We start from the raw sequence: 14,119 nt of genomic DNA on the forward strand, positions 1-14,119 counted from the left end.
TTTTAATTCCATTTTCAATTTTATTGGTTGATATTGGGTCTTTCAGAATTTTTAAGTCATATTCGTTCATCTTTGCTAATTCATATGTATCTAGGAATCTGTCTATTTCTTCTCTATTTTCCATCTTATTGGCGTATAGGTTCTCAAAGTAAGTATTGAAGATCCACTGGACTTCTGCTGAGTTCATTGTAATTTCCCCCTTTTCATTCCTAATTGTAAGGATTTGGGCTTTTTCTTTCCTTTTTTTTTGATAAGGTTGGCTAAGGGTTTGTCGATTTTGTTTATTCTTTCAAAGAACCAACTCTTGGTTTCATTGATTTTTTTTGTTGTTGCTCTCTTAGTCTCCATTGCATTGATTTCTGCACTGATCTTTATAATTTCCTCCCTTATATGAGCTTTGGGTTGGTGCTGCTGTTCTTTTTCTAGAAGCTTGAGGTTCAGCATCAAGTTTTTTGTTTTGTTTTGTTTTTTTGGTACCGGGGATTGAACTTGGGACCTTGTGCTTGTGAAGCAGGTGGTGGAACCACTGAGCTAAATCCCCAGCAGCATCAGGTTGTTTAATTGTGCTCACTCTGTTTTCCTAATATGAGTATTCACTGCTATGAATTTTCCCTGGTAAGACTGCTTTCATTGTGTCCCATATATTCTGATATGTTGTATTGTCATTGTCGTTTAATTGTTGGAACTGTATGATTTCTTCTTTAATTTCCTCTGTGACCCATTGGTTATTCAGAAGTGTGTTGAATTTCCATGTGTTTATGAAATTCTTGCAGTTTCTTTTGCTATTGATCTCCAATTTCATCACACAATGGCCTGATAATATACAGTGGAGAACTTCAATTCTTTTGCACTTACTTAAACATGTTCTATGAGTGAGTGAGTATGTCATCTGTTTTGGAGAATGACCTGTGTGCAGCTGAAAAGAATGTGTACTCTGATTTTGTGGAGAGGAACACTCTGTAATGATCTGTTGAGATCATTTGTTCAAGAGTTTGATTGAGTTCTAGTGTTTCATTGCTTATTTTTTGTCTAGTTGATCTATTTGTGATAGTGGGTATTGAGGTCCCCCACTAATATTATGGTAGTACTCATTTGATTTTTCATGTCCATTGGTATTTGTTTTATACAGTTTGGTGCACTAGTGTTTGGTGCATATACGTTTAGGATTGTCATCTCTTCCTGTTGGATTATTCCCTTTACAAGGATGTAGTGTCCTTCTTTGACTCTCTTAATCAGTGTTGGTTTGAAATGCACTTGATCTGCAAATAGGACAGCTGCTCCTGCTTTTTTTTGGGGGGGGGGTTCCTATTTCTTGGAGTATTGTTTTCCACTCTAACTTTCAGTCTATGAGTTTCTTTTCGAATTAAGTATGTTTCTTGTATGCAGCATATTGTTGGATCTTGCTCCTTGACACATTCTGCCAGTCTATTTCTTTTGGTTGATGAATTGAGACCATTAACATTGATGGTTATAACTGATATGTATTATCATTTCCATGACTTTTTCTTTTTGTTGGATTCTCCCCCTTTGTGTTTAATTTCTTGTCATCCCTGATGGACTCTGGGGTTGTGAGCCTTTGTCTTTTCCTAGGATACTGTCTAAAATTTTTGGAGTGCTGGTTTGGTATTCATGAAGTTCCTAAGGTGCTCTTTGTCATGAAAGTATCTTATTTCTCCATCAATTTTGGAAGATAGTTTTGTAGGGTACATCAGTCTGGGTTGGAGGCTGTTTTCCTTTTGGGATTGAAATACATCACTCCAAGCTCTTCTTGCCTTGAGCGTTTGTGTTGAGAAGTCTGCTGTGATTCTGATGGGCTTTCCTTTGTATGCGATTTGTTTCTTTTCTCTAACTGCTTGTAGAATTTTCTTCTGTTGGGTTTCTAGAATTTTAGCTCTTATATGCCTTTGTGTAGATTTTCTTTGATCAACGCTAGTTGGAGTCCTATATAGCTCACTTATCTGTATGTCAAGTTCTTTTCCCCTGCTTGAGAAGTTTTCTGCCATCACTGCTGTGAACAGTTTTTTTTTTTTTTAATGTCATCTGCACTCTCTCCTGTTTCTTCATTGACTCTGATCAGTCTCATGTTATTCTTCTTTTCATCGTCTGGCAGTTACTGGATTGATTGCTCATGGTCCCTTACTATTTTTGAAAAATTTTTTCTTTTCCTGGTCACTAATTGCAATTCTATCTTCTATATCTGAAATTCTGTCCTCACATTGGCACATTCTGCTGCATAAATTTTCAGTGGAGTTTTTAATCTCCTGGAAATCTGTTTGCATCTGTTTTATGGATTCCATTTGTTTCCTATGTTGGGATTCCATCATGTTCCTTAGTGCTTCTATTTTTTTTATGTGTGTCCTCTCTAGATTTGTTAATCATGTCTTTCACTATGGGCACAATCTCTGCTGTTATCTGAGAAATCATTTCTGTTTTCATTTTTTCCAGATTCTCTTTTTTTGCCAGTTCAGGATATCCAGATGGTTGAATATCAGAGTGTTCCGTCTCTTTCCCTTTGGGGTTGCTTTAGGTGTTCTGGAAGTCTGGTTTTGAGACCTGTTTACGTGTCTTCTCATTTTAACCGCACCGTTGAGGGGGCGGGGGGGGGTTGCTCTGCAGCTGGTGCCTGTTCAGCTTGCCTCCTCGGCACTGGGGGTGGTGGTACAGTGGCCTGGAATGTTCACCTCCTCGGTGCTCGGTTTCAGCTCTGCTCCTGGGTGCTGGGGGCAGTTGTATGTTGGCCCAGAAAATTCACCTCTTTGGTGGTAGGAGCAACTCTGCTCCTCATTGCTGGGCTCCATTTTTCCTTTTTTGGACCACAGTTCTTAATAATGCCATGGGGAATGAAGCTTCCAACACATGAATTTTGGATGACACATTCAAACAATGTCACTCTCTAGTGGAACTTTCTTTGAAGAAGTAGCTTTGCATTGCTAATCTACTCTATGATACTTTTTTTATGAAGAATTTTGATAAATTCCTCCCCCTTTTTTCTAAAGGGCACCTCACAGAAGTTGTCTACTGCTTTAAGTCACTTTTGCTAGAGGTTCCTATCTTAATGCCACAGGGTGGCTGTGGCCCAGTACCACTCCTCAGTGGGCACAATGATCCCTGTACTTGGTTGAACTCAGTTTTCTTTAATGTGACCAGTGGAGATCCAGTGACAAGTTAGTGATGTGTCATAATAGTCTTTGCCATTTCCCTTTTTTTTTTCATCTTAAGTAGCCTCTGTACACAATTTCTGTTTGCCATGAGTACAGTGGATGCTCTCTTAAGGTCCACACAAAATACAAAAGAGAGATCACAGCCACCACAACACTGCCAAAAAATGTAAAATGTGGCTGAAAGACCCTAGTTAGCAAGACAGACTCCATATTGCTGCTTGACCCACCTGCCTGCCCTTTAGATGAACTCAGAAGAAGGAAGCTTAAAAACCTCCTCCCCTTAGAAACTCTCTTTAGAAATAACAATTAATTAACTATTGTTTTACAAATGTTCTAACAGCAGGACGTTCTGCTTCTGTACCTTTTGCTTGCTTTACTAGTTCTATCCCATAGGGGGGGCCTAGAAACTGTTGACCTCAAAGGTGTATAAAACATGTTTGTCTTCCCCCAGTCGAGGATCGAGTCCGATGCTCGGCTCGGGTCCTGGCTGGTAATAAACTCCTGTGTGGCTTTAATATCGGCCTCTGGTTGGTTCTTTCTCACTGGGTGCAACAGTGACCAGTGCTGGTTTGGATAAGTCAGCTGAGGACTAACCACTTGCACCAGATAGGTTCTCATCCAACTGAGAAAATAAAATCTCAGGCAAAAATGTCAAAGGTCATCATGGGCTGAAATAACTGGGGAATTCTTTATGGAACAACACTGGGGAGGAGTAGCAACTAAATCAAAGGACTAAAGAGAAATAATTTCCTGAACTCACAGAGTGTAGAGAAGAATGTTGTTTAAGGTGAACTCTGGGGAAACGGTGCCAGGAACAGTAGATGTTCTCTCGCATGCGAGATAACATCCAGGGAGCATTGCATGCGATGCTCCTTCTGTTCCTGGGACCTTGACTCCTGAGAGAATGAGTATTCTGCTTTGGGAAAGCTCAAGATTAGGTACGAAAGCTTTCAAGATGTTATTTCTAAGAAAACAGCCCCAAGGCCTTGGTTGTAAAACTCTCACGTTTCTCACGCTCTCGCATTGTACACTGCCTCAATAAAAGATAACGGGCAACAGAGACTAGCTGCCGTTTCGCCTTGTGAGCTGCAGCTCTCTGCTCGTCCACTTAACGGCATTCTCGTGGTCTAACTCATCTTCGCGTCCCGAACAACTCCAACAGAGTCCTCTTCATTCCATGGCATGAAAAGGACACCAAGATCATGTGTATGTGTCTCTATCATAATTTGGGCTCACTCCACAGGGGGTGGGGCCGTGGGGACCTGCCACCTTCACCTCCGGCCCGAGTAATGTGCGCCCCAAAAACCTGAGGCCCCCAAGGGTAGGGCGGGGTAGGGTGGTACGGGGTGGGTTCAGCAGCTGTTAGTGCTAGCCGAGGCCTCCCGGGGTGCGTGCGCCTCGCTGGAGGCGGAGGGGAGGGGTCCGGAGGAGCGGCGCTCTAGACGGGGCGCCAAGGGCTCCCCGCGGCCAGGAGGGAACGGGAGGGAGGCGTGTCGGGCAGCGAGGGAGGAAGATGTGGTTGGGGCGGGGGTAGCAACCTGAAAGGGAGAAGGTGTTGGGCAGCTAAGGCTGAGCGAGAGCGCAGGGCACTTAGCTGCCTTTAATGGGGGAAGCGGGAGAACAGTGAATTTAGAGACGAAGAAGGGAGCGAGCTAATAAGCTAGGCAAACGTGTATCAGTGGCAAAGGCGGATGCTAGGACCCGGGGTCGAGAAGAGTATGCTTTGGGGCTGCCAGAGCGAGGGCTTGCCTGGAAGCGAAGCGGTGGTGGTGGAGTTGTTTGGCCTACACTAGGCTACGTTCGGCCTCAGCACGTCTTGGCCCTTTTGCAGTTTTCTTTCCCTCGGACAGCTCCGGGCGGGGCTCTGGATCCGGCGCTCTTGGCACCCCCGCGCGCGGGCACAGTGGTAGAGGCTGCGGTGACGCTGGCCTCTGATTGGCCGATGCGGGGCGGGGCGGAGTGTTGGGAGACTCGTCCTTCGCTGTGGGTTAGTCTTTCCCGCCATGTCGTTTGTGGGGAGCGGGAGGTATGTAGGTCCGCGGAGCCGCCGGCTGGGCACCCCGGTCCCTCTCTCTCGGCCTTTGAATTCCATCTTCACTCAGGGGGAGAGTTGGGGTGAGGGAGAAGTCGACCTAGAGGAAGGAGCCGATCAAGTGGCCCGCGACTTGAGGGCGGAGTTCTCGGCCGGGGTTTCGTCCGAGCCCATAAGGGGCCGGTTGGTCCCGCCTGGCGGGGATGCGTCGCCGGTCCTCCCGGACAAACGCAACGGCATCTTCCCTGCGGCTGCGGGCAGCCGAATCCCGTCTCGCGGGTGGCCCGTCCAGGTTCTCTCTATTCTCTGTTCGCTGCTGTTCGCCGCCGTCCTCGCTTTCTTCCTGGCCATCGCCTACCTGGTCGTTAAAGGTACTGAGCACAGGCTTTGAAAGTATCTGAAGTAAGAGTGGAGCTGGAGGCGGCTGTGGCCTCCGTCCACCCCCTTCTCTGCTAAAAGTGGGTAGCCGCTTTCCACTTAGCCCCTATGTGTACCTTTTTTTGCTCGTCCCCTTTGTTTTTTCTTCAGAGATGGAGCTTGCTTGGGCCTGGTGAGAAGACCCATATTAAAGTGTTTTGATTAAGTGGGTACTAAAGTCAGTGAAATATTAGCTTGATTAAGCAAAATGTAGAACATTCACCATTAAAGGGAGCTGGTGAGAAGTGCATGCGTTTAAAATAGATTATGTGCATTTGTGTATGTGTGTAAATATGTACACACAGATATATAACCTTTGCTCCACAAATGATTAAAAGTGTACTATCCTCTTATTCATCCATATACTGAGAATTCCGGAAGGATAAGAGTTTCTATCCGCAGACCCGATTTCTACTTTTGTAGATAAGTAGCTTCACAGTTTTGTATTATTTGCAGCTAGGTGTAACATGCAGTTTTATTGCAGGAGATACAATCTTCCTTGACTAATTTCATTTTTCTCTGTCTAAAGTTGAAATATTGGTCAAATTGGAAGAAAAATGGGTGTGCTGTGAAAGTTTTTCCAAGGCTTGCATTAATGTATGTATGATTAGATATTTATTGCAGTGGAAACACTCAGATCTCACTGGCCACCTCAGATCTCCCTGGATCACCTTGGCCAAATTATTGAAAAAGAAAAAACCAAAAGAGGGGGAAAAAACTTTCTTGTATAAAAAGCACTCTCTACTTGGTCACTCAATGTATTAGTTTTACTTTACTAATTAAAATTAAATCTAATTAACTCCATTTTTAATCTTTTGCACTGTTGGGGAATTGAACCCTGGACCTCATGTGCTAAGTAAGCTACAGCCCAAGCCCTCCAGTTTTTATTTTTCTTAGCCCCACAGAGGGCTGCAGATGGCCTCTAGCAGCTTACCATACTTGATTTTCTTAAAAAAGTCAGATTGGCAAGTTATCGTGTGAATGTTACCTCTTCACAATATGGTATTCCATGTAAACTATCAATCTTAAATGTTTGGCTGCTATTGCGAATCCTGTTACTACTCCAGACCCTTTTTTTTCCTCTGCAACCATTGCCAATTCTCTATTTCCCTTGACCCTTTTTTTTTCCTCTCTCTCTGCAAACTGATGGTGTTGAGAGAGAGAGAGAGAAAAAAGACAACGGTTTTGTCTTATAGTTTATTACTCTTTGCTGAGAGATCACTTTTGTATTACAAAGTCACGTAACCAGCTAAATGGAAATTCATTGCAGAAGACATTGATGATACTTTGGAGAATGGAGAAAGGAACTGAACTCAAAATCTAGTATGTCCTTAAATTTGTATCACATAAAATGTCTTCAAAACAAAGATTTTATTTGCGTACTGAAGGTCACATAGCTAGTAAATCAAATTAGAATTTGACCCCAGTACAACTCCAAAGCACTTTGTACAATTCTACAATGTCCTCCAAGTCTTGGAGTTACTTTTCAAATTATGAAATGATCTTGCTTTTCTACTTAAACCTTTCTTTATGTTTACAGAGTTGCATGCTGAAAATTTGAAAACTGAAGATGTAGATACTGGGCTGTTAGGTATGAACTTGTCACTTCATTTGATTTTGAGCTAATTTTTGTTTTCCTAAATTATATTTAAACTGTACAAACTTTGGAATAAAATACTGTATTCCCATCTGCAGTTGATTTAGTCATGTTTCTCATTTGCATGTGTGTGATTAGATTTCTTATATACACATCTATGTATATAAATGTATGTTTTGCACATTTGCCATAACTTTATAAGGTACTATTTGTGTGAAGCATTTTGAACATAACTATATGATTCAGGTCCTACACATACTTGCATATTCTAATTACCTGCTGGTAGAGGCTCTTCAGACCTCTTAAGGAATTTAAAAACAAAACCTTTGCAAACTTTACCCACATTCATAGTGTACTCAAATCTCAGGAGAAATTTAAGTTCAAATAGTTTATAAGCAACTTCTTTTTTTTAAAAAAAGTAAGATGGCTGAGGATTTAGCTTAGTGGTTCTTGCCTTGCAAGCGCAAGGACCTGAGTTCGATCCCCTGTACCAAAAATAAATAAATAAATAAAAGTAAGAAATCATTGACCATACTTGTAAAGTTAATGGCCAGGGGAGTCAAACCTGAGTTTCTGCAGTGTCTATAAAATGCTATACTGTAGTTTCCAGTGAAAAAGGTTATTAATGCTGTATTTCTTACTCTGTCAAAATGATCTTGGAGGATTTAGAACTTTATATATTTTACTTCTGTTTGCTGTAAACATTGATCTGATGACCAAATCATTTGATTATTCTAGATATGCATGACATCCTCCACTCCAAAATCTTTGCTAAACTCCAATCTACCTCTGTAAGCTAATGCCATCACAGTGACACTAAGTATGGTCTATCTGGTTTTGCAAAAGGGGAAACCATTATCTTTAAATAATGAAGTTAGTTTGTTAGATACCTTGTGGGAATTTTTTCTGAGCTACAAATAATGCAGTTTGTTAGATACTCTGTGGAAATTTTTTTTGAGCTATGGTGTTGTCAACTTCTTGCATGTGAAAATGTACTTATTTTATCAATTTTGCTATACTGTTTCATTTCTAGAAAACAACCAGGACTTTTCATAGCATTTTATTCTCAATACAGAAGAAAGAAACTGTGAACTAGGCATGAATTCTAACTTGTTGCTATTTGATATCAAATAGGTTGATTTCATATTTATAAATAAAATGGATAATGATTTTTTTTTTAACTTTTTTGCAATACTGAAATTGAACCCAGGGTTTCCTACATGCTAGGCAAGTGTTCTGTCCTTAAGCTACATACCTACCTTTTCTATTTTATTTTGAGACAGAATTTCACTGAGTTGCTCAGGCTGGCCTCAAACTAGGGGTCCTGCTCAATTTCCTGAGTACAGTAGCTGGGATTACAAGCCTGTGTAACTATACTTGACAGTAACAATTGCTGTCTGAAGGAATGGCTTGCTCAATATAAAAAAGTATAGTGGAACTTTTGTCACTTCCCTGCCTCCTTTTCCAATCCAGTTAAATAATCTTATATTGCTTTTAGGTATGTGTGATAGATACTTAATACTGCAAGAACAAATAGGAAGATCAATATCTAAGTCTTTGACCCTAACATAAATTTATTATCAAGATTCAGGAATGAGCAAAATTGCCATTTTTTTTGGCACAAAAACTGTGAACAACAGCTGTGCCAAGACACCCTTATTTGGAAACAGTGATCATGTGGAGAACAAATATAGCCAACATCACCTAATAGGCTAATTCAATCATGTTCCTGGGAATTAAAGCAATTTTAAAGCAATATATATATATATATATATTATATATATAGTAAATATATCTGTTATATCACAGCTAAATCCCTGGCCCTTCTGGTTAAAATTTTTAAAACTGTGGGTAGTTGAAAACATAGGCCAGTTCTCTCAAACTTTGTCAACTCTGAGTTAATTGTCTCTTGTCTTACCTCTGAAGAAATGCCTGTGAAATTATATCCTACTCTTTTCTGTAGTTGATAGGAAAGTTTTCATGTGAAACAGCCCAAGTCTTTAATAAAAAATCTGTTGTTGAAGTTACCCATTGGATTTTTAAAAAATGGCATATGCCTTTTTACCATACAGCGATGATTTCATTGTATTTTCTTAAATTTATTTTACCTCTTTGTTAGAAATTTGAGTTAGATCAGGCCAGAGATTTAGCTCAGTGGTTCTGCCATCTGCCTTGCAAGTGCAAGGTCCCAAGTTTGATCCCCGGTACCAAAAAAAAAAAAAAGAAATCCGAGCTAGATAAAATATTTTATGTATTACTTTTTTTTTTTACATAATATGCCTTGATGCTGTTATCAGTGACTTGTTTTATTGCAGACTGCCTCTGTTCTAGGAGAATAAGTTGATTTTTAGAAAAAAAGAATCTGTCCCTAGTTGCTTGTTGCTAGCTGCTTAGATGATTTTGCTGCCTTCTGCTTGCCACAAACTATTTCTCCTCTGTGATGCCCCTCTACCATGCCACCCTGCCTTGGAGACAGCCACCTATGAACTGAAACGTCTAAAAAGTGTGAGCTAAATAAACCTTTCCTCATTTAACTTCGGGTGTTGGATATTTTGTCTCAGCAATGAGAAAAGTAAGACAGATGAAAAATTAACAGCATAAGTCCAAAATGTCTGTTAGGAAAGCTAACCTCAAAGGAGTTGATAACACTGCTTTGGTCATCTTACCTAAAAGAATTTTTCCTGGGAAGCTTTGCGGATAGTTTTCTTAAAACAAAACAAACAGGTTCATGGTGACTTGCCATTAGAGCATTTGGGATTTAATTGATTTTTGTTGGCTAACAGGATTAGGCCATAATCATGTACATTTTTACTGGTGAGGTTATTTAGCCAGCAGTGGTTGATACTACAAGCTGGTTTTATATTACAAGCTGGTCTGGGAACTCATCTTCCATAATCTTATCTGGATAACAATGAAGTCACACTACAGAGTTTTTAGAGTTTGGACTCTCCTTTGTGTAATTGTTCTGCAAACAATCCCTTAAGGTTAGCCTATTTTTTTCAAGGAGAGTAGTTTTTAAGACTTCTTAATTTAGTTAATATTGCATTTCAGTCATTCCTCTTGAAGACTATTCTCAGGCCAAATTGATTGTACTAATTATGTACAGTGCTGAGTTACTTAATTTTTGCACATTGGCCTTTATACTGATCTCATGTTTGCAAAGTTTTACCACTCGGTATAGTTGCAAAGTTTAATTTCACTCGGGAGGCTGAGGCAGGAGGATCACTGCAAGTTTGAGGTTGGCTTGGGCTACAGAGTAAGTTCAAGGCCAGCCTGGACTACATTGATACCCTATCTCAAAAAACCAAAAAAAAAAAAAAAAAATGTCAAAGTCAGGGCAGGCATGGTGGTGCTTGCCTATAATCCTAGCACTCAGGCTGAGGCAGGAGGACTACAAGTCAGAGCCCAGCCTTGACAACTTGCTGAAGGGTTTGGGGATACAGCTTAGTGCCAAGGCCCTAGGTTCATTCCTCAGCACCACAGAACAAACAAAAATCAAGTTCAAGGTTTTGGTTATTCACTAAGGAAGAAACTAAGTGAATTTTTCTGAACATTTAAGTGGGTCAGCTCCAACACGTGCTTTCTCTTAGTAATTATTATCATGTTTCTAATGTTCTGGATCAAGTAATCATGATAGTAAGAGTCTTGTTGCGCTGAGGAACCGCTGATAAAACTCTTCAGATGAGCTAGCATCTTTGAACTCAGTGTCAGTCATTTCTTCTCTAAATGTACAGCATCCTGGAACTGTCTCAGTCATAATATAGTCTAAATGAATAGTTCAAAAACGAGAATAGCCCTTGATACTGCGATTTGCTATGAATCTGGTTCTTGCCAAAGAAGAGATGTTAAGAAATAACAGGCACCAAAGATGTCAGGTTCAGAAGCATATTTTTGAAAAATTTATCTTGAGATAAGGTTTGGCCATGTTGCCCAGGCTGATTGCAAACTCACGGGCTCAAGCAATTTTGCTTCTTCCTCTTGAACAGCTGGAAGTACAGGCACATATTACCATGCCCAGTAGCGTTCTGTAAGTCTCAACGTAATTTCTATGTGCCATTGACTGTGACATTTTGCATAAAAATTCCTTGTCCTAAAATAACAATAGTCTTACATAGAAGTATTTTATGCTTAAGTACAAGAATGTTACTTGCGTATTTTTAAAAAGTGAACACTGGAATAATAATTGCAACTGATAAGAAAGGTATCCAATATATAATTGGAAAAGCAAAATGCAAAACATTTTTCTGGCAACAATCCCACTTGTGGAAAATACATTGAGAAAATATATCCATTTTATCACTAGCTCCACATTATATTATGAAGATGTGTATGTTTTTGGAAAGATGCACAAACTCTTAGCTGATTGTTGTTAGGAGTGACATAACATTCTAAGCTGAATGACTAACTTCATTTTTATATGCTTTCTGAAGCTTTTATATCCTTAGTAAATTCTTAGTAAAATAAGATTATAAACCTTCATTTATTTGGGTTTGAGGATTCTAGAGATACTGACTTGTAACAAGTTTCTGCTGTTGGCTTTTAACCTCTGGTTTTTCTGCTTATTCATAAAGGAGTTGAGTAATTTCCAGACTTGTAAGCACTACTAGACCACAATATTACAATGTACTCTTTTTAGCCCTATTATTGTGGCATGATTTATCAATGATGCAGCTTTTGGTTAATTTTAAAAATATAAAATAATTAAAATGTCCAATATGAGGCATTACTGAGAATGTACAATGGTAGTCATTTCTGAAAAAACCAAGAATACTCTTTTAACACTTGTCAGGTGGTACCCTATTAAAATACCTGAGTGAAAGGCTTGATTTGCTTTAGAGAGCCTCATAGTTGGTTATTTTTAAATGTTATTTTGTATCTTTCTTTACTTTTTTAAAAAGATACCTAGAAATTTCATTTATTCCCAAGTACAAATACTCAATTTTTCATGCATTAATGACTGTCTATTCTGGTGATTTTACATATTATGTAATCTTTACATATGTAAACAGTAATCTTGTTGCTTATTCCCTCTTGAGAGGTAAGGATCTAAATTGTAGCAAATAAGAGCTATTTAACAACATAGCCACCCATAAATCATAATTGTACACTAAATCTTGTAATTTTTGTTCTGATCTCACTGGGTTGCGAGATTATAACTCAGCCTTTACTGAGAAATTCTGTCCATCCAATCTTAGGTTGAGCTGAGGTTCTATAGGCTGATTATTGTGCAGGAATTTTGGGATGGAGGTGCATTCTGGTCTTTTAAGACATTTGCTACAGTGAGTTGATGTTGAATCATCTTTCATCCTGGTCTGAATGGCCTTTTAGTTGTAGCACTTTCAGCTACAGGACTATCTCCTGTTTCTGTGCCCTAATTAGGGCAGAAGTACCTGCACACTGGTGCCTGGACCCATGTGCCACTCCCTATGTAGTGTGGCCTCTTCTGGATGGCTTTGGCAGGAAGCCTCAGCAACAGCACCCCTCTCATAAATTCATCTAAGTAAAAACATACAAGTTTCTTAAACAAGGGACATCTTTCTCATCTTTAAGTCATTCTCTTTTTCTCTGTTCTACACAAACATTTTATATGTAATCCAGTCAGCTATTTTAGCTCTTCTATTCAAATGTCTATTCAAGACATTTTGTGTTTACCCTTGTACCCCTCATTATTCTGTAAACTTGTTTTTGTATTATTTTGCAACATAGAAGCCAGAGAGACACTCTCTGGCTATTTCTCCTTCCTGTCCTCTTCTGGGGCGATGACACAGAGCCAGATATCTCTGAAAAGGGGGTGGGAGACAGCTATCAGAAGAAAACATTAAGTTAATCTTCAAGAATACTTTTCCACAGTTTTTGAGTTTTCACTTGAGCATTTTCATCAGTCGATTACTGAGTTTCCCATGGTTTACAAATAGTACACTGCACATTTTTTTTAACCTGTTTTTGCTAAAATAAAAGCTGCTTTGGTGTTTTGAACCTTTTCCTCATATTCTGGAACCATAGGACCTATACTTTAGTAGTTGTACCTTAGTAAATTAAAGGAGACAGTTTGAATATAATCCCACATAGATTAGAATACAACTTCCCTGGCTCTCATATTCAAGGACTGTCTTAATGAATTTTTTTTTCTGTAATTTTACTTTTCAGCTTTTTTTTTTTTAGTTAAAATTCAAAAAATACAGAAAAGGCTTCTGTTCCCCAAAGTGATTTCTTCTCCCTATACAAGATCAATGTTAAATTCTAAATCCTCTCAGATATTTTTTATTAATACCTAAGTTCAATTTATATTCATTTCTCCATGTATAATATAACATGTATCTATATGGTATGTTAATTTTTTCTTTTTTTAATTCATCTTTTGGTTCATCAGTGTGTCTTGGGGGTCTTTCTGCAACAGTAAATTGCTTCTTTACTATTTTTTACATCTGTATGGTATTATATGGATGTACTTAATTATCCAAGATACAGTAGTACCCCCTTACCTGCAGTTTCAAATTGTGCATTTTTAAAAATCTTGAACCATCCTACTTGGGACATGAATTACTCCTTTGTCCAGCATATCGACGTTATATGTGCTACCCACCCATTAATCACTAAGTAGTTATTTTATTAGAGCAGCTGATGAAGTATTATGGACACAAGGATGCATTCACATAACTTGTTACACTAATTGTTATGACTTCTGTTTTATTAACATTAATCTTTTACTGTGCCTAGTTTACAAATTAAACTTACATGTATAAGATATGCAGCACTTACAGCAAAATATATATATATATGCACATACACATACTATCTGTAGTTTCAGGTGTTCACTGAGGGTCTTGGAACACAAGGCTTATAGATCAAGGGGGACTGCTATACCTTCATTGCTGACCATTTAATTGTTTCCAGTCTTCATCATAAATAATG

At 39.1% G+C, this 14,119-nt stretch overlaps 1 protein-coding gene across 2 annotated transcripts in view; it reads left to right on the forward strand.

The window, feature by feature from the left end:
* Positions 1–5,140: 5,140 nt before the first annotated feature.
* Arl6ip6 (ARF like GTPase 6 interacting protein 6) overlaps positions 5,141–14,119 on the forward strand; it is a 33,566-nt gene continuing 24,587 nt past the window's right edge. For both annotated transcript variants that reach the window (XM_004835938.3, XM_021266182.2), the window contains exons 1-2: positions 5,141–5,564; positions 7,151–7,201. In XM_004835938.3, the coding sequence (XP_004835995.1) occupies positions 5,165–5,564; positions 7,151–7,201 (451 nt within the window). In that variant the 5' untranslated portion in view covers positions 5,141–5,164. The remainder of the gene's footprint in view (positions 5,565–7,150; positions 7,202–14,119) is intronic.

Source organism: Heterocephalus glaber, unplaced genomic scaffold (assembly GCF_053883595.1).
Source record: "Heterocephalus glaber isolate CG9 unplaced genomic scaffold, H.glaber_assembly_v1.0 deba00000347, whole genome shotgun sequence".
NCBI classification, from domain to species: Eukaryota; Metazoa; Chordata; class Mammalia; order Rodentia; family Bathyergidae; genus Heterocephalus; species Heterocephalus glaber.